We start from the raw sequence: 24,580 nt of genomic DNA, 5'->3' as shown, positions 1-24,580 counted from the left end.
TATTTGGAATAAAACTATGTACAAAATGGGAAGGAAAGGGTTAGTCTGGATTGCTGATGGATCTCAGGAGTCACAGCTGCTGTTTTTTGGGTCCTTTATGTTCACAGATCTGTTTTTAATCCACCAATAATCATCAGATTATACAGCTTTGATTTGTTTTATGTTTTAAAGATTCCTGTATTTTCAAGAGGAGGAAAAACGCCAGAACATCATAAATAATTGGAAGAAAAAGTCAAATTGTTGGGTATAACAATCAGTTTAATCATTTACAACAAAGACATTAAAGTACAGTCTGCTGGATGTCCGAGCTGATCCGCCACTGGTCCCGGATCGGACCGTCCACGCGTCCGATCCGGGACGTCAGCTCGGAAGGTTTCGACAGATGACGGAGATCCGCCGATGCCGGGGAACTTTTTGTCCACTGAACACGGATTCCTCATTTTTTAGGATCTCGTGAGTGAAGTTGTACCTGGCCTGGTCCCTGCAAAAGTCAAAACAGCAAAGCATGTTGGGTATTTTCCACACTTCTTAGGCAGAAATGTGTTTCATTTTCAGCCGTCTGGTAAAGTTGAACAGATTTTTTTCTTTTCAGAACTAATGAGTTTTAAAAAGTGAAACATGAATCAAAGCATTAGTCAAAGAATTTGTTTATAATCTACCTGAGTATGTAGAGGGAACGCCGGGTCAGCAGCAAGTCCAGCTGTTGGTTGGGGTCGTCCTCCTTAACCAGACGCATAATACTGTCTGACAAAAGACTCAACCCAGCAATGGTGCTGCCACAAAACTGCAAGAATTCAGGACATTTAAATATGTTTATGATGCCGCTGGATCATGTTCATCCTGAATAGCTACCTTAACACTGTCAATGTGGGGCTTGATGTAGCCAGCTTTGTCCAAATCTAGGACGTGGACGGGGCCGAGGAGAGGACGACCATCAGCAAAAGCAGCTGATCGGACCCGATTCAGGATGTCCTCACAGGCCGGACCCCACGACGAACGCTCAGTCTCTCTATAGCCGTGAATTGCCTGATGGAGGGGGGGATTCACGATCAGATGATTCCAGCATCATGCTTTAACTCCGCAAAAAAAGGAAAAGCCCGAAATGTGACGTCACAACGCACATTTTTCACACTACTGACATTTCTAAAATCCCTGAAAAATTCAACAGTTTGTTTTCCAAATGTTAACATTTATAACACTTTGGAAACAGTTTAGTAAAACTTTTCAACCACATACGGAAAAGTTAATAACCAATCAGCAAATCCCTTGCGACCATATTGACGTAAGTATGGACGCCAGGTTTTTTCAGTAAACACTTGTCTTCTTCTTGTATCATTAGTTGACTTACATCGTCCCAGTGGTCAAATTCGTAGCGTTTTTTCTTCAGTCCCGGTTCCAGCTCTCGCAGCAGGGCAGCCTCTTCCTCCTCAGTGATGAAGGACGGCCTCACGTCCACCTGAGCGCCCAGAGCTCGCACCAGCTCCTGACTTGACCCAACTATTAGCTCGTCTCGCGCCGCTAAGAGGCTCGTGCTTGAGCGGCCACTCAGACGACGCTGGTAAACCTCGATATAAACCGCTGGTTTACGGCTTTGTTTCAATAATGTTAAGAATAATTTCATTTTCTCAACTGACGTAATTTCTGTCGACCAACTTTCCCATTTTTTTTTCTGACTTTAATACCTTGAAAGGTTAGCGAATGTCAAAATATTTACGATGGCGCCATATTGGTAGCGCAAGGAATTGTGGGAGACGTAGTTATTTAAAATCCCACCTTAAACCCGCTATGAGTTGTGGGAAAAGTAGTCATTTTTTGCATCCATCCATCTTCTACTCCTGCTAGGTCCCCTAGACCCAGAGCTTTAATATTTTAAACACATTTTCTTGTTGTTGTTATTAAAAGAACACTTTTTCCCTATTTTAAATAAAATTTACATATACATTTATGTAGCTCCTTTTAGTTTGGTTTCAAGCAAACACCAATATTTGCATTTAGAATAAATGTTTCTTACTTCTTACTTCCTTCGCAATTTTTTTCCAACTTGATTTTGTATTGTGAAGTATGTAAATGAATTTTCTATTTTGGAATAAAGAAAATATTCTATTTAAACAGTTTTGTTTGAGTTTTCATTTATTTTTCATCCTTTTTAAATGAGACAAGAAAATAAGGTGCCCAAAATAAAAATTAAAATCTTGGTAGTCGGTAAATATTCAATGTTACTTGATGTTCTCATTGCTGAGGAACATGAATTACAAAAATGATTTTGCAGAAATAGCAGTGAATTGTTGTTCTTCAAAGTGAACCATGGAGGGCAGTGAGCGCCTACCGCAGTGACTCCTACAACAAGCAGCTCCAAATCAACGACAAGTTGTCTATGTGGAGAGCAGGGCTGTAAACACAGGTGAATAAAATATTGATATCAGAGATTTTTTACTTCACTCTTTAAAAACACACAACGTTGTGCCAAGTTTTCTTTGCATGCTGTATTATGTTAGTTTTTGTGTTGACTAGTTGATTAATTGATCATTTCAGATGAACTAAAAATGTCTTTAAATAAAATCTGAATTGAAATTTTATATAAGAGTTTTGACATTTTCTGGGGGTCTAAAATATATTAGTCTTGAAGAAGACTATAGGAAACAAAAAAGGGGGGTTTTAATAAAAAAAAAATATAGGTATTTTGCAATGTAACCCTTGTGCTATCTTAGATGACCCCACCCTTACATTGATGTGTTAGTCCTACCATGACAAAGGTGGATAAAGGTGGAAAGATTTCATGTAATCCATGGACACCAGTGAAGATCACAAATCATTGAAGAAAAAAGGTTCAGAGCACTGTCTAGTGGGTCTAGATGACCCAACTCCCAACGTTAAAGTGGCTAGGATAGCATAAGGGTTAATGCATGCGATTTATCCTATCTAAAACATGAATCCCTCATGTATCTGATGCTTATTTAACCTGTGGGTATCACAGTTCAGGTGCCAGCATGCTATTCATCCAGTCACAAATATCCCAAATGATGCAATAATTCCCATGAGTAATTACTAACTTTGCCTGAAGGCCCCATTCCCCAAAGTATAGAAATAGGAGCAATCATTTTGAGGAATAGATTTTGAACAGGAAATTAAACAGTGTAACCAAATTTCAGACAACTTTTTGAAAACTGAATGAGATTTTTTTACTGTTTATCTGTTTGTGCAGATACGAGTGGAATGCAGATCTGTAAAGGCTTAATAAATGCATATGATGATATTTTATGTAAACAGTGTCATTTTAAGTTTTATTAATACAGATAATTGAATTGCCGCTTGCTTGTTGAGGTTTTTCACTTTCCGATATTCAGCAAATTTGACCTATAACTTGGTAGAAACTGATGTTTGACTGTTCTTGCTTGTGCATTATGCAGACCGATGTTGCAGAGGTTTGCATAAAAGTCTATGTGTGGAGGACCAGGTTCAGCAGGGGCGGAGTGCTCTACATGCACACGGCCTTTGAATTATTCAGCTTTATGAATCATTGAGTCACGCCACTCCTTTTGAGGCCCATGCTTTAGAGCACCAACATCCCAGGCGCAGACCATTTAAAGCATGAGACAAAAGAACAAAAACAACAAAGAAGAAACGCAGATGCTTTTTATCTCCGGAAACGACGTTTTTAGGAATATCACAGTGGAGGCTGTGATTGTAGCATGTTTTACATTTTTATCCCTTTTTTAGGTTCCCAAAAAGCTGATGATCTTTCATCCTTTCACTCTGACTAGAATCATTAAAAGTTAACTACTTTCTCTATCAACTTAAGCAGCATCATTTCTTTTATTTTCAAACATGTGCCTGTCAGCTTAACAGCTTTCTCACAGAGGCTTTGAAGAGAAGACACAAAAATCCCCAACATTTATGTCCATATTATTTCTAATTAGTCTGGTTTTGTTTGTTTATATACTCCAATCAGCATTATGTTGTTTTCGAAAAGACTTTAGTGTGACAATTGAAATATTAATGAGTCAAAACAGGAGTTTTTCATATTTTCTTTAAAAAAAGTAATACCGTATATACCGTACTAAAAATGTTTTTCTTTAAATAAAGCTAGTGGATGTTGATTTAAGTTTATATGTATTTATATGAATGTTCACATCTTCACGCATAACTTCCTGACCATGTTTTCTGCATGGAAAGCCTGGAAGATGTTGCTCCATTTGGCGAAGGTGTGGGATGACGACCTTGGACATGAGACTGCTGGTTGTAAGAAGGATTAGCTCCAAAGTTCAAGAGATAATCTCACCCAACATGTAAAATCTACACTGCTGTAAACATACAATCAAGCCCCCCCCCAACACCACCACCACCAAAAAAGAGCAGTAAATGAACTGAATCAATATTGAAAAGGGACATTTTACAATGCATTTGGCTGCAAACAAATTAGGTTGGGATTTGAAACATTTTGTTGATTTATTTTTCCTGGACTGACACAACAAAAGGAGCCCCAAAATCTCTGCATTAAATAGATAAATCAACTTCTTCATGCAATGCATCCTTAAATCCCTCATTAATGCTGTCTTCTTTTCTGGTATCTATTCAGAGCAATATAACAAAAAACTTTCATTATTTTATCCATAAATAAAGTTAGCTAAAGTTGAAGGTCTAAACAAGGGGTCTGCAACCTCTAATGCCAGAAGAGAATTTGGTCCATTCTTTTACAAACCAAAACCCAGCAAGAGCCACTAAATCCCACTAAACCTTTTAGAAAATATCACTTTATTTTATGTTTATGTTACCATTAAGCCATTCATTCATAAAAGGGTGGATTAAAAATATTCCCAGTAGTTGAATTAAAAAAAATGTTTTCTATAAAATAAAAAAATAAAAACGTCACCTTCTGTACTTTTGACAGCAGGACATATAAGTTCCTTTCAAAATAAAATATGCCCTGTGTTAAAGAAGACACCCGTGCTGCAGCAGATTTAATAGAATTAAAAATGAAAGAAAACAAAGTAAAACATGGCGTTTTATATTATTATGACAACAACTAGACGCTATTGCAGCATGGATTAGAATATTTGCCTAACTTAACAAACTCATTTATTATTTATTTTGCATTTTTGGAGGGTTAAAAGAGCTGCATGTGGCTCCAGTCTAAACGTTATGGTATTTTCTGTGACGCTGTCCATGGTGCTGAAAAATCTATCTATCTATCTATCTATCTATCTATCTATCTATCTATCTATCTATCTATCTATCTATCTATCTATCTATCTATCTATCTATCTATCTATCTATCTATCTATCTATCTATCTATCTATCTATCTATCTATCTATCTCTTCTCTGTCTGTCCTTGCTAAAATGGACTCTAAGTCCAACTGTCCCTTTCCGGCATATCATATAGTCATTTAAGGTCGCCCCGCGTGATCAGCTGCCGTTCCTCCGTGCACGCGTTTCCTCTGCTGGTCCCGATCAGCCGGAAAGGTGTGACGGATTCCTCCTCTTGGTCACCCTTAAATGTGCATAACGCTCAACGACTTCCCAGTCATCGAGACGGCTATATGCGGAGATTCAATCAATCAGGTCACATAAGAGAACGCTGTGCTGCGATAATAATGCCCCCCCCCCACACACACACACACCCTTCCCGTTTCTCCGCTGACGTTTAACGGGACTCGAGAGCAGTGCTTTGATGAAGGTGTGCAGCAAAGGGAAAACATTCATTTATCATAATCATAATTAAGAAACATCAATCTTTCCTCTTTATTGGTGTATGTTTGGGTTGTAGTGCAGAGCAGGCTGGCACACCTTGGAACACAAGCAGTGCTGGTGTCTCATTGGTGCGATGAGAGCGCTTCAGGGAGAGGAGGAGGAGGAGGAGGACCAGGCAAGAAGAAGAACATCCTCCACTCAGTTTCAGGAAGGGAGGGAGAATAGAGCTCTCCTCGTCCATTAATTTTCAAATGTCTGCTTCTAAGAATAGCTCTCCCTTCCACCTTCTCTGGCAAACACACGCGGACTCGCGCGCGAGCTCTGACGCGCATTTACTCTATAATAGCGCGTGCGCGCAGGGCGCGCGATCCCAGTCAGCTCGGGCTGCAGCTGTTTGCAGGAACTGCATGATTCAACACCCCCCCCCCCCCCCCCCCCGTTGCTCCCAGCCGTACAGACGCGCGCATCTGGCTATTAATAAAAACACTTATCCTTTGATTTTAATGAAATAGCCTACAAAACGCGCAGAAATCAGCGCACCAAACGACCTTATACATCCTCTTCGCGTCTTTTACGAATTCGATGTGAGGCTCTTGGGGTAATTTTGGTCAACTGGGACTGCTGTAGCCTGAGGCGCACACAGCAAAGCAGGCGGCAAACGACGCAGACCCGTCTGCAAGTTGGATGAGATGTGCTGTCGTTGCAAAAACGAGCAGACCAGGGCTCACGCGAGCTGACAGAAGAGCGGCTTATTGGCGGGATGTACGATTAATTCAATTTGCAGAGCAAGTGAATTTATTTGTCTTACTTATTTAATTATTATCTTTTTAAAGAAGCACATTCCCTTTTTTTCCTGTCGCCCATTCACCCGATCAAGTTCTCCTTTTCCCTTGGATGAGGGGAGAGGAGGCCGCCAGGAGCGCACACCCTATACTCCAATGAGAGGAGGAGGGAGGGGAGGGGAGGTTGGAGGAGAGAGTGACGGAGAGGGAGGACGCTCCATCAGGACATTTGGGCTCATCGGTGCGGACTGACTTTCGGGCGGGGATGCTGAGGGGCTTTCTCGGCTCTGCTTTTACCTCCGGGATGATGAGAGGGCGTCAGGCGGCGGGGAGGCGACCGTCGTACCTTTGCCTTTGATGACACCATCCGTGTGTCCCCTCGCTCCGCTCCTGGACGGCCGCGCAGGTGACGATGATGGTTGCAGTGAGAGGGAGGATGCTGCCGAATTTCTTTGAAAAATAAAACACTTTTCCTCCGCGCCGCAAGATGACCATGACGCCGACGTTTCCGAGGGAAAACGGTATTTTTTTCCTTCCCCCTCATCTCTTTTCTTGAGGTCATGCTTTATGAATCCCAATTTTCCTGGTTCTGTCGGAGCGCACTTTGTGAAACAACTAGGGTGGCGGTAGCCACATCTCACCAAACATTGCGGATGTTCCCAAATAAATAAATAATAGTAGCTCTTCCTTCTTTCGATGCCTTTGAAATCATCAGAAACAGCGACTGTTTCCAAGATGCCAAGTCGTCAGAAAGCTGCCACTGTTTTCTAAATTTATCGACAAAAAAAATTAATGTCTTGAGGCCTGTTTTAGATTTTCATGACACCGTTACCACAGTGGGAATGACTCGTCCAGAAAGGTGCAGGAACATCTGGTGCGCCGTGATACCAGCATGCAGAACATGAAGCCTTCGTGTTAACCTGTGCGTCTCCCCATGGTTTCATGTTGGGAGGCGAATCCTGCTGAACGCGGACAGACTCCTCTAGTACAGGGCAACCAGGCGACCACCCCGTCGATTCCCTCACCTACAGCTGTCCGTTTGCCAGAGACGCATAGAGAAGGAGACGGTACATGGGCGTCCTCGTCCCCTGAAACCAGGAGCCGCGCATCCTCTGGCCAGGTGTTCATCATCAAGACAAACCCGTTGTGCATATGAGACGTTCTGATCCAGATGGGATGTAATGTGTGGCTGCACAGCTGAGCATTGGTCTCCTTCTCCGCTGTTTCGTGAAGATTGGTGTCCAAGATCGGTGTCCACAGAATGGCGCGGTTTGGAGACGAGGTACCAGCCAGATACGGGGGAGGGCCCGGCGGAGGGGGCCCCGGGGGCCGTGGTGGCAGCAGGCAAGGTGGACCTCATGGACACGGACACGGACATGGCCCACCTGGAGGGCCCGGGGGCCAAAGAGTGTACAAGCAGTCTATGGCGCAGAGAGCCCGGACAATGGCCCTCTATAACCCCATCCCGGTGCGCCAGAACTGCTTCACTGTCAATCGCTCCTTGTTCATTTTCAGCGAGGATAACTTCGTGAGAAAATACGCCAAAAAGATCACCGAATGGCCATATCCTTTACCTAGCTCTGTGAGTAAATGACCGCTGTGGGCCTTGCCTACACTAAAAAGCTGTGGAACTGAGTGCTTCACTTTTCTTTTTTCTTATGTGCTGCAGGCTTTGAATTACATAACAAATGTGTAAAAAGCTGTTCCATCAGTTAAGGTTGAGCTGACAGGTAAAGTGAGCACCACCCACATTTGATAGGGACTTTATGCCACAGGAGTGCAGGACTTGCTTGATTCTGCCCATGTGTGAAGTGAGTGTTTGAGGTGGTGGGGGGGTCTCGGTGGGTGCTGCTGGTTGCTGATGTCAGCATGTGCAGCAAAGGCTCAATGCCTAGTACACAGAAACTGGATGTTAGAGGATGTGTGTGTGTGTGTGGGGGGGGGGGGGTAAGCTGAAAGGGAAAGCTGAAAATAAGCAGTTATAGTGTGTGTGTGTCTTTGCAGTTCCCATATCAGCACGATGCAGGTGTCTTTCTAAACTTGGTTATGGACAGAGCATTACTGTAGTTTTTTTCCTCGACCACATTTGAGGGCATCTAATCACACAAGATGCAGGTGTGTATGAATAAATGCTCCCTTGTTTTACCTTCCTACCACAATGGAACAGTTTTGCATGCTTGCAGGCAGAAATGACAAATGATTTCAAAATTCTGATCTTCAAACCCCCCCCCCCCCCCCCCATCGCCGCCACCTATTTGTAAAATGATTTTGCATGTGAGAATTAATGACAAGAGGGAAAATTGCAGTAATGATCATGCTGAGTTGTACTCAAGCAGTGACATATCCTCAGTCGCTGATTGGGCTGTTCTGCTGAAATGGATGTGTTCCTCTGAATCATATCCATGCAGGGTCCAAATAGGAGGTGGATTGCTGACAAAAAGAAAGATTTTGCAAAAAAAAGAAAAAAATGTACAGACCTGCTCAGGTGAAAATCATATTTTTGGTGTTTTTAACATGTTTTTGTGGCGTTTTTTTGCTCATGATAGAGGACATATGTACCAAAAATTAAGCTTAAAATGGCATTTCTTTATTCAAATTGTTGTGAATGAGGAGCAAACGAAAGAATCTGTTTGAAAAACTGTGTACGGCTTGTTGCACTGCTAATACCAGGTTGGGGCTGTAAGCTAGTGGGAGAGCACGTAAAAAAGCGAATGATGGTGGGTGTGGGCGGGCTTAGTCTGCGCCCACAACTCCGCCCACAACTCCGAGGTGAATTTCTAACGAGCTACTGCCGCTCTGCAGAAGCTACGTCCTAGAAAATGATACAGGTTTTTCGATTTTGGCTAAAAACAGCATAATTATAGGTAAAAGACCACTGGGAACACTTAAAAAAAGGTCAAAAGAGGATTGGAGTGTGACTTTAAAATAGTTAATTTCAACAAAACTGTTAAAGACAATGAGTTATCCACACTTTTGTAATTATCAACAGCCCTTACAATTTTGTGAGCATCTAATTGTTTCCTAAAATGACAGAAAATGTTTTAAAAAAAATCAACATTAAAATCACAAATAAGCTAGAACGTTAATGTATCACATTTCTAACTTTATTTATTCTCCTTTTTTACATTGTAGAAAGTATATTTGGCATTTTAGTCAACAGAGCTTTTTTCCCCACTTTGGTCCCACTTAATGTAAAACAACTGTCTGATTTAGTCACAAACAAATCATGGTAGCTCCATCAGCTGTTAGTTTTTGTGTGAGGAGTCACTGTGTTTAGAAACTACAGGGACAATACTTTTGATTATTACCCTTATTTGAATTCTCTTTTACTCAAAGTTTTACTCTGTGGCTGTCCTGCATTGTTCTCTATTTTTAACCACATCTTTCTCATAAATAGCTATTATTGTTTAATCTGGTGTGCCTTTTATTTAATATATTATTCTGGTTCCATTTGGCTTTTTGTGGTGGTTATCTTGGTTCTCTCTTTAATCTAATTTGCATCTGTGCCATTTTAATTTTTACATGATTTTTAGTAGTGACGATGCATGTTCCTCTTTCTATTTCTTCATATTTTTATTGCTATTTTATCCATCTAGTTTAATTTTGTAATTTAGAAATTGTGATAATATCTTCAACATGGAACTCAGGGTCCAAAGCAATCCGACTGTTGTCATGGAGTAAGCCTTCCCTTACTTCCCATAATCCATCTATTTACGCGCTTACTCTAACCTAACTATATATATATATATATATATATAACACTATATATAAATATATAAAGTTATATATATATATATATATAACTATATATACAATATATATAGTCTTATATATATATATATATATATATATATATATATATATATATAACTATATATACAATATATATAGTTTTATATATATATATATATATATATATATATATATATATATATATATATATATATATATATATATATATATATATATATATATATATATATATACGTGACAGCCATACGTTTTTTCCAAGGACTTTTTTTATCGCCTCTTGATTTATCACAATTAGAATAAAGAAATACTCAGAAATGCAATAATAAGCCTAATTTTCTTTATATACGTCCTACATCATGAGAAAATGCTACAAGAAGGTGTCAAAAACACAATTTTCATCAGTGTGGGTCTTTAAGCTGAACAAGTTCTTGGATTTTTGCATATTGTGAGGTCCTGCAGATGGGGTTAATGTAATTTAACTGCACTGAAATATTGACAGAGTACTCTAGAAACACAAGTTAGAAACATCTTTCCCCTTTATTACACATACACCCATATGGCTGAGTGAAGGTTATTAAGTGTCTTACAAGATTATTGTAATAAATGGACTTATTGCTTTCAGCATTTATTCCTTTATAGACTGTAATTTAGTTGCAACCAGTAAAAACCATATATCCCTTGACGATCTCTGGAGGTCACCTTATACCGTGACGATTACATCATCCATTCACCAAAACAGATGAAGTCATTTCTGTCGGATCAATGATTGGTTGTTCCTTTAATGGAATTCCTAATGACTAAATGTTTTAAAGCACAATTCAAAGGGGGGAACTCGCTGTTGTTTAGGTAACTCTAGAACGTGTTACTGTAGCACTGAGGCCTCATCCGAATTCTGTTCAAACTCAATCTAAACTAACTTGGACAGAAATGAAAGAAATCACTTGACAACATGTGTAAAGCTGTCATGTGATCGTGATCATTACAAAGGGTCCTTTCATAGATTAAACATGCTTACAATTGCACTTACAATTTACCAAACTTATCTTAACATTCAAAAAAGACAAGCATCTGACGTATAAAAAAATTGTATTCACTGATTAGTTTACACTTTATACTTACAGTCTGCCATCTGCGTTTCAGCAAATAATGCTGTGTAATGCTATGAAAAGGATGAGTCACTTTATTGAAAACATACATTTTATTGTTGTTGTCAAACTGTAGACTCAAGATTTCTCATGTTGGGCAAGCAAGTAGTTAGACTCCAGTGCCTTTTCTTTTTTAGCTCAGAGGGAAATGAGTTCAACTCAGTTGTATTTGTCTGGACTATTCTGGGTTGTTTTTGACCAGACTATACTGATTTGCTTTATTAGTTTCTCTCTGAGATTAAAAAAAAAATATAATCTTATTATTCTATGTCAGAGGGATATTTTCCTGGATGGAGAATGAAACCACTTTGACTGTAAAAATCACAGAGGACTCTTTGATCAAAAACATTTTTCTTGCATTTGTATTCAGCTGTGAACAGAATTTATCACTTTGAGGGACTCTAGTAAATAATCATCCAATTACAGTGAAATTAGGACACAAAAGTAATATTTTGCTTTTAAAAAATAAAATTGGCATCTGTTTTTATTAATGTACTGGTTTGAAATCTTTGGAACATCACTCCAGAGCTGTTATTAATGTTATGGTATGTTTGAAAAAATAACGTAATAGTATTTACAAATAAGACTATTTTAGTCTTTTTTTAGGTTTTGAGAACATTCTTTTTAAAAAAAAAAACTTCAGTAATAGACTGTTAAAACAGTAGAGAAATGAGAAAAAATGTTAACTCCATAAAAATACTACATATTAGTAAAATTTGTAAAGTATGAGTTAAAAACCTGTAATTTGTGCTATTCCAAATAACTGGTTACTCTTCATGCCCGCGATTACAAGAAATCTGTTAGTTGCTTTGAATAAAAAGCCTCTGCTGAGTCATATGTAATGTAATGTGTAATGGCCAGCTTGCATATTTCATCATTAATGATTTAAAACATACTAAATATATGGCGTTTGTTTATTTATCTATTTATTCTGGATTGTTCTTGCTTATTTCAGCAAAATGGCGCCAAAGCACATCCAGCTTTTACTACAAAAGTACAACTGTGTAGTGAAAACGCTGGCGTGACTCCACCCAATCACATCCTGAATGCTGTTACACTGCCATTGAGAGTACACTTGAGATGGTCCTTTGAAGGGACATTTGGTTTATCCTCCTTGCCTCTATCTCTGTAGTTTCTCTCTTCAGGTAGGCAGCCAATGCTGGTACTCTTTGCCTGGGAGTTTCCAGTGCTTCAGGTAAGGATAGTTGGTTGTACTTAGCATCCCTTTCTGCGTATCTTATATCTGACTGACTGCTCAGAATGCTGCCTAAATATTTGTGTCCTGCCTCTTTTTCCATTGAAGGTACTGTTTCTTATGTGTGGTATCTTATAGTCAAGCATCTTAAGGATCACTGTTGCTCCTTGGTCTCATTGATAGTAGTAGTAGATATTACTTGTAGTACTGCATACACATCTTCTTTCAGAAGGTACTTCACATAAACTTCACTCAATCTTGGTAGTTGGCTATGGAAGTTCTTTCCTTTTTCTTCATTCATTCCTCTTCTTAACCGTTTATTCCCTTTCGGGGTCACGGGGTTGCCGGAGCCTATCCTGGCCACTTGGGCGTAGGCAAGGGATACCCTGGACTGGTCGCCAGTCTGTCGCAGGGTGGAATATCCTCAATCACACATCCATTCACTCTCACACTCACACCTATGGACAATTTAGAGTTGCCAATCAACCTATGTAGCATGTTTTTGGACGGTGGGAGGAAGCCGGAGATCCCGGAGAAAACCCACGCATGCACGGGGAGAACATGCAAACTCCACACAGAAAGAAGTTCTTTCCATAGATCTTTAATCTGAAGTCAGGTACTCTGTTAAGTCTGCTTGGGTTTATTACTTTGTCTTGGTATCCAATGTCGAAGTTCTGAGTTGATGGTAATTGACCTTTTGTCTTAGCTACCCCTGGATCTCTATAGTTGCTTCTTGAAGATGTTGGAACGCTGAGCTAGCAGCTGTTTCAATCTAGTTTTTTATTTCGGAGTAACCATAGTTCTCTTCACACAACCCCTCTCACTTGGGTTGTTTGCTGGTATGGTAGCATTTCAGTTTCATATCCATGGATGTATCGTTCCAGTAATCCATTTTTCACCAACATTCCCTGGTTCCAAAATGGCAACATCTTCCATCAATGGTTCCCCTCATATTAGAGGTAGGCAGGCAGGGTGAAGCTTAATTAGAACGTGCTATAAGTCCCTTACTGGAAGTGTGACCCTTCAAACCAGGTGAAAGAACCAGATCTTCCCGCTACATTTTGAAAATATTGGGTCCACAAATTTGTGCATAATTTATTTAGATGGGAAACAGATTTTTTTATATGTGGAGAGACTATTGTCAATAAACGCCCAAACTTCATACTGCAGTCTTTGTGAGCACTGGTTCAGCTTGTCGATGTGGCTTAATGAATTGTAGAATATACCTAAACAATGATTTTATTTCACTTTAATGATTGCTTTTTGTTTTCAATTGGCTCCTTATTCATTCATTATTCATTTTTTAAACCCGTTTTGTCCCTTTCGGGGTCACAGGGATGGCAGGTTCCCATCCCGGCCACTCAGATTGAATCAGCCCAGTTTCTGATTGACTGAACACATTAATCTAAGCGTTATTTATAATGCAGCTGGGAAAGCAACTATTTAAAAAAAAATGTTTGCAGGCTTTAGTTGAGATTGTAGATGTTAAAATTTAGTTCTGTGACTCTAGTTATTTCTGTTTATTCTGAGAGGAGTAATAAATTGGATGTTCAGTATGTTAATAGGGACCCAGGACAAAGGCTTGCAAATTGAACCATTTGAATGAGCTGTTTGAACAATATTTAATTTTATATATTTTCCAAATACTAATAATAAATAATTCATAGTATTTAAGTGTTAATTACATAATAATGCCTCTCTTACCATAGGGTTTTCTCTTGAATGCAGAGGTCATGTAACAGAGTCTTCTGATGGTTTTAATGTATTTTAGATGTTATGCTCAGTATTTCTATCATGTTACATACTGGGCAGGGATAAAAAAACCAAATGGGTCACATGATCTGGCCTTTGAAAGAAAATCTTCCTCGCATGTCTTTCCGGGCTATATATAATGCTGCGTGTTTGTGGTTTCTGTTACAATTACTGGAAAAAAAAAATCATTTTATTTGTTTTTTTCCAACCATAGTAAATGTTTAACCTGTAACTAGTTTATTTGATTAGCCAGTAAAATGTACGTATAAACACAAACTAGCACCACCAGAGACCTTTTAAATATTTACTTTCTGCCCTTGATGTAGCAAATACACAGGAAGTGAAATGTTGAGCTTTAGTTATTGTTAATTACACGTTAGTGGATTTGCGATTTCCACAAAACAGACACACAGAAGCATCCATCATGTTACAGACCTACATTTAGCAATGTTTAAGGTTACTGAAGTGACCTCTGACTCTGTGCTATATTTGCTTTTGGCGGATAGGATTTTGTCACTGGAATGCTATTATGTAGATGTATTGTATCACCACGTCGACTCAAAAGGAAATGATGTAAATAAATCTAGTAATTTATAAGAGAGTTAGAGTTTGGTAGATTATTTCTTTGTTACATCAATGATTTTTTGGCAATTCATTGTTTTTGGAGAGTCTGTTTAATTTTCCTTTTAAATTTTGCCATGTTGGTAAGGAACATGCAGCTAAAGGATGACTGTAAGGGCTTAGAATGGTGATTGAATCCATGAAAATGTTTTAAAGGATCTTCTGCCACACCAGCTTGTAACAAAGGAATGGTGCAGTTCATCAAATGCCCACTTGCTTTCAGAAGTGCACAATTTCTAATTGAATTCCATCCATTCATCCATCCATTCATCCATCCATCCATCGCAGGCTGTCGCAGCTACTTTTGGGTGAAGGTGTGTTGCAGGGCCCCCATTGAATTCAATACTGCAAATGTTTAACACACGATAATTTCTGGCCAGTGCATACATGCAGTATCTGTGATTCGTAACTTCTGGTATTTTCCGGTGCTGCCAGTGAAGTGTCTGATTGGTACTTGTGGTCAATACTGTAGGTGTCTGCTCTGAGAATCTTCACATCAAATTGGATTCATGTAAAAAAGGCTAGACAACTTTAGGCTTTTGTTGTGCGAAACCGAGTCACAGCATTTCCTGAAAAGATCATTGTACCATCTCCAAACTGAAGTCCAAGTTCTAGTTATTAGGGACGGGCTGCAAAGTGAGAACAAGCATCTTTCTTTCTGAACTTTTAACACTTGGACTGTGTTCAAAAGATTTTTGGTAAAGGTTAAAGTACAACACAAACAGAATTTCTCCACATTTTAACCTGGAAAAGGCTGTATTCATCCAATTTTTGGTCTCATAGAGCAACAAAAAGCCCATTCATGACTTCTTATGGTGAGCCAATTAAATAAACTCAACACATGTTGCATTCATTAACTGATTTGATGCCATGAATAATTGCTAGATTGTACCAAACACTAGTTCTTTCGTGTGTGTGTAATGTTTGTAGTATCTGGTATTTAGCAATGTTTTTAGCTCTTTCCTTATTTATGAAGTGTACGTTCATTTTTGATAGTTTGTACCTGTCTTGCTGTTTGTGTGATCACATCTGTTGTGTCACGGTGATTGATTCCTTGCAGATTTTTAGTTTTTGTCAGTTTGGACTGCGATAAGTAGAGATACAAGTGGATGGCACAGACCGTCCTGTCTGTGGATGAGTCTGTGTTTGTCTTCTCTCTTTTACTAAGTTTGGCTGACCAATCACTGTTTTATCTTGTTTGGTTACTCAAAGGGATTGTTTATGTAATCTGTGGTTATGTTAAGTTCATAACATTTGTATTGTTAAGAAGGGCTCAACCTAATGGGTATCATACTTAATAGGAAGTTGGACAAACACAAGAAAGAAAGAAAGAAAGAAATGTTTATGGATCCCCATAATCCTTTACAGCACGGGTCACTAACCCTGTTTCTCGTGGGCTACCGCCCTGCTTGTTTGGTAGCTAACCCTGCTTCAGTAAATGCTGCTCACCTGGATCAGGTGTGTTCAGTTAGTCAGAAACTGGGCTGATTCAGTCCAGCTAATCAGCATCTACTGCCAACGAGGAACAGGGTTTGGTGACCCCTGCTTTAGAGTCTTTGAACCACATGTATGATAAAGAATAACCAGGCAATAAACGAGAGTTTACGAACATTTGTGTTTCACATAAAGGTTAGGTATACCTGTGGTAAAGAGAACATCGTCGGTGACGCACTTTCAGGACGTCAAAACGCTGACATGTTTGAGAGTCCTTGCTTATTTTTCTTCTTGCCATTTCCTCAAACTTCTTAGAAACTTTAGGTTGTGGTGTTAAATCTAGGCTCTAGCCTTAACGTACTTCTTTTTCTAGAGCAACCTAGAGAAAGTTGGTGTGTCCGTGACATCCGACTGTTGATTAACGCAACACTTGAAAAAGTCCTGGAACTCCTGCTTGAAGGGCCTCCCATCACTTTCCCTGATCTTGATGATTGCTTCTGTTGGGACTCTGTGATGGTCAAAGTGGTTGATTCTTAAAATTTTTCTTTTTGTAGGTCTGATAGATAGATATACAAGTGGAAAGCACGGCTTTTGTGGGTGAAGTTTTTCTCCTCTCTTTCACGAAATTTGGCCGATCCATCACTGTTTTCTTCCGTTTGACTCATTGACTGTTGTAGAGAACTGGATTGTGTGAATGTGAGGTCACCATATAGACACCGACTTCTTTTCGGTTCCAACAAAATGAAGTCAATTCAGTGGATATTTTTTCCGCCATACAGTCATCGCCATGTTGGAACCAGACATCATCAGTGGGCAGCGAATGGTCCGAGTTTGTCTGAGACTACATTTCTATGGCAACCACTCTCTCCAATCAAGAGGAAGCATGTTAGAAGACCACACCCTGAAAGCGGTGTCAATGAAATGCCCAAAACAAGACAACATATTTTCATTGAGGCATCTGATTGGTCAGTTTATAACTTGAATAATTTACACTATAGCAAAAAATTTCATGAAAATAATCAAGTTTAAAAACATGTTAAAAAGAGGAAGCAGAGCAAGAATGTTTTTTTTTTTTGCAAATATAATTGAGTAGTAGCTGTTTATATCTCAATTAAAGGCTATTGGATTTCAACCTTTTGGTACTTGCAGGTACGTCCTAATTGGAACACCAGCGGGGGGGATACTCAGTCCAGCTCTTTCATACAGTCAGTGGTTTTACAACTTTGTAGGGGGAATTTGGAGTTCATGACACTAGTATTGTTGGTGTAGGTATGATTAATTATCTTTGGTCTAAAAATATTTATTTTGTCTCTGAGTTTTATGTCATGTTTCTGCTCTTGGTCTGTTAGAAGGGGTGTAACAAATGTGGTAAGTCAATGATCTGCATTCACTGCAGAATCTGAATTATTTAGTTGCTGTTCTCTAGCTTGCTTCTGTCAGCTGATATCATAAGTTAAAATCAGCATCCATACTTTTAATTCAAATGCACACGTGAGACTGTGATCTTTTTTGTCAATCAGTCGCACATTGTGCAACACACATCTTGCTCATATGAGACTTATTCTCTATGTTTTAGAAGCACAGAGGAGTCTCTGTCATGCAACTCTCCTCCTCTCCAGCCCACATAGGGATGCAAAGGTTTGTAGAATCATCATTATGAAGATTTTTTGTTGCACAGTCCCAAAAAAAACCCTAAATGTTTTGTTAAAAATATACATACTGAAGAAAAAAAATAGTGTAAACCATCTTAATTTTACTGCGACTACCATTCAGTTTAAGGGATTGAATCTGAAATGTCATTAGAGATTATGCTCATCTTCTGTAGTTACAGACCAGTATTCTTTTCTTTAACATGAGTGTCTAGTCTTGAAAATGTTAACATTTTTTTATCACATTAAGAAATTTATAGTGAAACAATGGCTTTGTTATCAAAGAGTTCTGATTGTCAAACCTCAGATCTGTATGTTAAACCCTTTATGCCAAAATCGGAACATATTTCATGGATAGGTTTCAACTAGTTACTGACCATTAATGAAAAACAAATTATTATAAATCACACATTTATAAAGCTAAAGATAGTAGAAACATTTAAAAATGGTTTTTAAAAAAGTGCTGAGATCAAAAGGCAGATGCACACACACTGTTCTAACATCAGGAGTCTCATTCACTTTGCTTCTCCTGTCACTTTTCCTTTTGGTTTTTCAGTCTTTTTGATTTATAGGAGTAGAAGTTTTGTCATTTTCATTTATGTTTCAATGCAGTTAATATTTTTTTTCACTCAAGTAAGATTCATCAACCTTTTTATTTCTCTCCTGCAGTCTGACTCTGTAGAAGGGACTGCTTCTGACTTTGGAGAAGGCAATTTAACCCTTGTGCTATCCTATGACCTCACCCTTACATTGACGTGTTATTCCTACCATGACAAAGGTGGATAAAGGTGAAGAGGATTTCAGGTAATCCATGGACAGCAGTGAAGATCACAAATCATTGAAGAAAAAAGGTTCAGCTTGTGGGGTCTAGATGACCCAACTCCCAATGTTAAAGTGCCTAGGATAGCACAAGGGTTAAAACATCCGTCTCACGTTTGAGGACATTTTTTTTGCAAAAGTTTATTTGCAGTTAATATTTAAAAAGAGGATTTTAGTGTCCAGATAGTAAATGACTAGTAACAGCTTCTCACACAAGAGAACATTATTTTTAAGATGTACTTATTGCAAAGCTTAGGTGGTTAAACTTTAAAACAAGCCCATATAATCATCCCTCCAACGCTGTGCTTAACAAGAGTTTCCTCCAAAATGCAATGGGGTGTATTCAGACTGGGATACCCGTTTGTTCCAGATCGTTTCCGCTTAATTTGGTCCAGATTGAGCTTTGAATCTTGTGTTTGGTCTGTATCCAGACTGTCGTCAGATGGATTTAAACCAAAGCTAGTAAACAAAACCATGAGACTAAAATCCCTTCACTCATTGGTCAGGAATTGCGAGGGCGGAGTTAAGCATCTAGAGAGAAAAAGTATGGAAGTCCTGCGCTTAGCAGTTCATCTCGGGGTAGTTCATTTAAATTTTATATTTTGCTGACCAATTTTAAACACGTGTATCAACCTTAGGCTCAACACTTTTTACGATGCTTTTGGTTACTGACAAGGTACGCTGACAAGTGAGAAACAATGTGTGTCACATTAAAAGTGGCTTTGATCGTCCGACTACGTTTCAATGAGTAGCTTTGTCTCATTGTTGGGGTTTCTGTTGGGGATTTTGTTGGCACTCAGTCAAATACAACAATTGCTTCTTTTACAGTACTTGCTCTCTCTGTAGTGTTGATTTGTCTAAATAAGTAACATTAACAACTTCTTTACTATCGCTGATCATTATTTATCAGGATTTAGAGGTTGAGATTTAAATGGCAAAAGTTTCATAGTGGAAATTCTATCTGCTAATAGTGAAAATAAATAAATTCACTCTGTATACACATTATATGTATATATTCATAATTGTGTGTGTGTTTGTGAGTGTATTTTATAAAAAAGAATTTGGTAAAATGGTACGTTTGCCATTTACTAGAAAAAGTTAGGCGCTAAGCTGTAGTTTTTGAATTCTATAGCATTGGTAATAAATTTGGTGTTGCCCAAATGTAAACTTGTCTTTTTTAGTATTAGTCTTGATGTCCAAAAATGCTCTCCTATGCTTAAATATTAGATTTCTTTTTTTTTTAGACTCTTTTACCAGCTTTGATGATTATGTGTCAATAGCAACAGATCATTAAAAGCAAAAATGAGCTCAGAAAAGAAAAGAAAATCATTTAGAGCTTTAACTCGACTGTGTAGCATGGTAAAAAAATAGAAATAAAAAAAGAATGGCAGTGAAATCAGCCACTGCTTGCTGCTTTAGTCAACTCCCTTGTGTGCAAAATCAGACGTGTCACGTGCCTCATCTGATACAGTTTTCTGCCTCACAGCATCAGTTTAGTCTTCCTCCTGCCAGTCACAGATACTTTAACATTTGATTGTTTGGATATTGGTAAGAAACTGGATATAAAATCCTTATTTCATTGGTTCTTACATTGTAATTCAAGCAAAAGAGACATTTTGCCATTTAGGTTTTAGGTGTTTTGCATGGTAATAGGAATGTTAAAATATGCTGGATTCAACACTGATAAGTGTATGAATAAAGCATTGTTGTTTTTCTTTCCTTCACTGCCCTCCCTTTTCAGTCGATATTCCTCCTTCCTCTTTCTCTTAATCGTGCGTTGTGTGTCTGCTGAATAATTCAGTCACTGGCTGGTTTGGATGAGTGTGTGTTGGGTATGTGTCTGAGAGTGTATCTTCGTCTGAGAGTGTGTGTGAGAGGGGCAGTGACGTCGGGAAGGGCTATTTTTGGGTTTCAGATACGTGGACAGAGAGAAAATAAAGAGTTGGAGAGTCTGATGGATTGATTTTTTAGTTTTTTTTCTCATGCTCATGTTTTGGTCACGTGCTGCAGCTGTTACTAGACAAACTTTGCTTGAAGGCTGCACTCTACCTGCAGAGTGTGCTGGCACACACTGCTGCTCAGTCAACACACATGCACAAACAAACAAACAGTAAGAAAAAATTGCTTTTTTTTAATCTTGTGTTTTTTTAGTAACATGGAATCTATTACCATGAATATTCAGGGAAAGAAGTTACATGCTGCACTGACACAAGCGTCAGCATCTTCTGCAAAGTGACAACTTCTCTGTATGCGGATGGTGAGGAAGCTGCAACTGCAGAGAGGAAAAAGGATGTGGACAAAGCCACTGTTAGGCATTTTAGTCTACCATTTTGAAACACTTAACCATCGAAGTTATGGCTTTTTGAGAGTCAGAGATTAAGTCTTAATTAGAAAATGTATATAAGCTGTGTGAAGTGAATATGATTTGTTTAGTCCACAAATGCAATGAAATAGAAATTGAGCATTACCAGTGCCAAATTTAACATTTTAATGGGAGAAAAAGCAAAAATGAGTGATTTAAATCAGAAGTTCTGTGTGTTTCCATGTGAACTGTGCATAATATTAGACTTAAACAGTTTTAAAAACAAACAGAAAACTTACCACTGTAGAGTGGCTTTTAACACCCAGTGTCGTCCTATTTCCTTTTACTCATTTTTTTGAGTTCTTATTTCTCTTTCATGTATTTGATTGCTGTTTGTTATTTTATGCTTTTTTTTTATTTTATTTTCATCTTAAAGCACTTTGGTACATTGACATTGTTGTAAAGTGCACATTCATTCATTCTTAACCCTTGTGCTAACCTATGACCCCCCCTTACATTGACGTGTTCTCCCTACCATGACAAAGGTGGATAAAGGTGGAAAGATTTCATGTAATCCATGGACACCAGTGAAGATCACAATTCATTGTCTAGTGGGTCTAGATGACCCAACTCCCAACGTTAAAGTGCCTAGGATAGCACAAGGGTTACTACCCTGGAGAAGAAATGCACAATGCAGTGTACTGAAACGATTTGGTTGACCAATGTCAATATCTGACCTTCAATGTTTTTTTTCTCATTCATTCATCATGTATAAATTCAAATTTCACTTTGAAAACCAAATTATCAATAAGCGAGACGAGAGGTCAGTGCAGTTTTGAACATTAAATTTGATTTATTCAATTTTCCTGGTTCATTTCAATTCACCAATTGTTGAAAAAAACAAAACAGAAAACAACAATTGGTGCTGTCTCAGACATAAAGTCTTGCTTCGACCAAAGCTATTAATACACTAGATGAACAATCTCCAATGTCCCCCACAGGATGTAATGTAAGAGTAATGTTGAGTCCATCCTTCTATCGATACCCCCCTCCCCTCCTCCAATGTTCAGCAATTTGACCTCAGAAAATATAGAAATAGAAAAAATATGGAAAAGATTCTTCCAAACCAGTTTAAAATACACACGTTTATTTTTATTGTGTCATTTGTCTTTTTGTTTTTGTTTTTTTTACTGTCAAATCAGTCCCTTTCACCACCAGCCCCCAATGGTCTTCTGAGGAATTATAACATTCAGTTCATGCAACCTTGCATTAATTTTGGGAACTAATGCTCTAATGCATTCACAGACATCATGCTCAAAGCACAACTATATCTGCACGACATCAAGGCAGAAATTTTCTTCACCAGTGCATACCTTCCTTGGAGCTATGTGTAATTATCACCAGTCTATTGCTCCTCACTGATCTTAAATATAATGTTTTAATAAAATGTTTAAACTGCAATTTAAAAAAATACTGTCAGAATTTAAAAAATCGTAGCATTTCTGCCGCACCTTTCAACTGTTCAGTTTCTAATTATCAAAATAATTAGTTTGATTTGAAACACTTCTTAGTCCTATTTATCTGATCAAATCAGTGCTTCTGAGGGAAAGCGAGGAGAAAGGGAAGTCATTATTTGAGCCATTCTGCTGCTGCTGCATAATGTAACAGGACACACCAAGAAAGAGAGATGGAAGGGGAGAGGACAGAGGAACGAGGGATATAAATAAGCTGACAGAGGGAAGTAGTTTCTCTGATACACTGGAAGGGGGAGAGTGAGGTGAGAGGAGTTTGTTTGGTTCCAGTTCTCACTCAATCCTTATTCTTTGGACTTTTTTGAAAAGTAAAGTTGGCAGCACAAACCAACCATATGGCAATTAAATTGTTTTTGATGTTTGTTTGCTAGAATAACTGCCTCTTTCAAGTCCCACCCAAGCTCTAAAAAGTTTATTACAAAACTATTCTCTGATGAAAATGGTGTCTTGTGGCATTTTTCTCATGATGGAGGTAGGGGTGTGTATCAACAAGAGTCTGGTGATACGATACGTATCCTGATACGCGTCCCAGAATACGATAAGTACCGCAATATTCTACACTTTATTTTTTTTTAAGAATGTGACTTAGAAAAAAAACAATCTGAGAATTAATATGCTTATCCTTCTAATAAAATTGTAACATTTATTTATCTAATGATCACAATATTAAGTCCTACAACTGTATTTCATAAGTTGCTTTTACCCAAGAAAATTAAAAGTGCTTTTATTTCGGTAACTTAAAATATATTTGTTCTTAAAGGGAACAGTCAACATTGTCTGATTTCCACTGCAAAATATTTTTCAGTATATTTCAGTATATTATTCGTCTGAGCTGGCAAATCCTGCTCAGAACTGTACATTTGGATACTATTGCTCCAATATTGCACCATTTTTGTTGCACCGGTAATGTTAGGCTGGGGTGTGAGGGGCTACTAGCGAAAAGGGCCCGGCCTATTCTGTGCCAACAGCCCAACCTACAACTTACTCCTGTCACTCTGCAGAAACTATGACCAACAAAATGATACCTTTTTTTTTTTTTTCGAAAGTAGATCGAAACAAGATCGGAGTGTTTTTGTCATATAAGACTTTGGGAAATTTATAGTACAGTACATGTAAAGTACTTGTAATGTGATTAAAAGAGATTGGAGCAATTATGGACAGCTAAAGAGAAAAAAGGCCCACACTATTTCTCAAGATTCCAGAAAAACACTAACAACTATCTTTATAAGCAACTTATTAACACTTTATCAGACATTAATATATCAACTAATGCTAAGAATTGCCTAATAATAATAGCCCCTTGACAACCGAATTTATGTCCAGCTGTGAAAAAAAAAATGCTTTCATGCAGATGCTACATTAAGGTAATTTTGGAGCCCAAGTGGTTTGATGAAGATTTACAGTAGGTGTCAAGGGGTTAAGATTTGATCTGATGAAGAGCAAAACTGTTTTTTAAAGTCTGTCTGTATTGTCTAGTTTTACTTGTGTTCATGCAGGAAAATTTGTAACCCGTGGCATATGTTTGGAAAGTGCATTGGTATTACCACATATAATAAAAAAAGGCATTTCATGAATGCAGAGCAGTGTGGCAGCAGTTTCCATGCATTTATGCATGCTGCATGGGACAGGATGATGCATGGTCTTCCATCCTATTTTTTCCCCAGCTCCGCATTTTCACGCACAAGTGTGTTGATGTGCAAGTGCAGTCCCTAACCTACTTCTTCCCGAGCATACGTGCCACTCAGCAGGAGAAAATACTGCAATCTTATCACACCCCTTTGTTATTTCTTGCTTTATTTCTCGATCAGCATTACTGTGCTCTTCCTCCATGCGCCTCTCTCCGCCCTATTGTTGTTTCCCTCCTCCCTCCTTCTCTCTTTTATTCTCCACCACTCACTCTTTTCAT

The 24,580-nt window shown here is 38.4% G+C and overlaps 2 protein-coding genes across 23 annotated transcripts in view; one reads left to right on the top strand and one right to left on the bottom strand.

Moving 5' to 3' along the window:
• Positions 1 to 237: 237 nt before the first annotated feature.
• alkbh7 (alkB homolog 7, RNA demethylase) lies at positions 238 to 4,320 on the bottom strand. Its single transcript, XM_004085426.5, has 4 exons — positions 1,349 to 4,320; positions 853 to 1,026; positions 660 to 784; positions 238 to 481 (listed from the first exon to the last, which is right to left on the bottom strand). Exons 1-4 carry the CDS (start codon positions 1,619 to 1,621, stop codon positions 361 to 363), a joined length of 693 nt encoding a protein of 230 aa, XP_004085474.1. The 5' UTR covers positions 1,622 to 4,320; the 3' UTR covers positions 238 to 360.
• Positions 4,321 to 6,649: 2,329 nt separating this feature from the next.
• cacna1aa (calcium channel, voltage-dependent, P/Q type, alpha 1A subunit, a) overlaps positions 6,650 to 24,580 on the top strand; it is a 92,880-nt gene continuing 74,949 nt past the window's right edge. For all 22 annotated transcript variants that reach the window (XM_023957643.2, XM_078951495.1, XM_078951489.1 and 19 more), the window contains exon 1: positions 6,650 to 8,035. In XM_023957643.2, coding sequence (XP_023813411.1) covers positions 7,734 to 8,035 — 302 coding nt within the window. In that variant the 5' untranslated portion in view covers positions 6,650 to 7,733. The remainder of the gene's footprint in view (positions 8,036 to 24,580) is intronic.

The sequence above is a fragment of the Oryzias latipes genome, chromosome 8 (assembly GCF_053564925.1).
Source record: "Oryzias latipes strain Hd-rR chromosome 8, Olatipes_Hd-rR_3.1".
Taxonomy (NCBI): domain Eukaryota; kingdom Metazoa; phylum Chordata; class Actinopteri; order Beloniformes; family Adrianichthyidae; genus Oryzias; species Oryzias latipes.
This window is presented reverse-complemented; position numbering and strand designations above follow the sequence as displayed.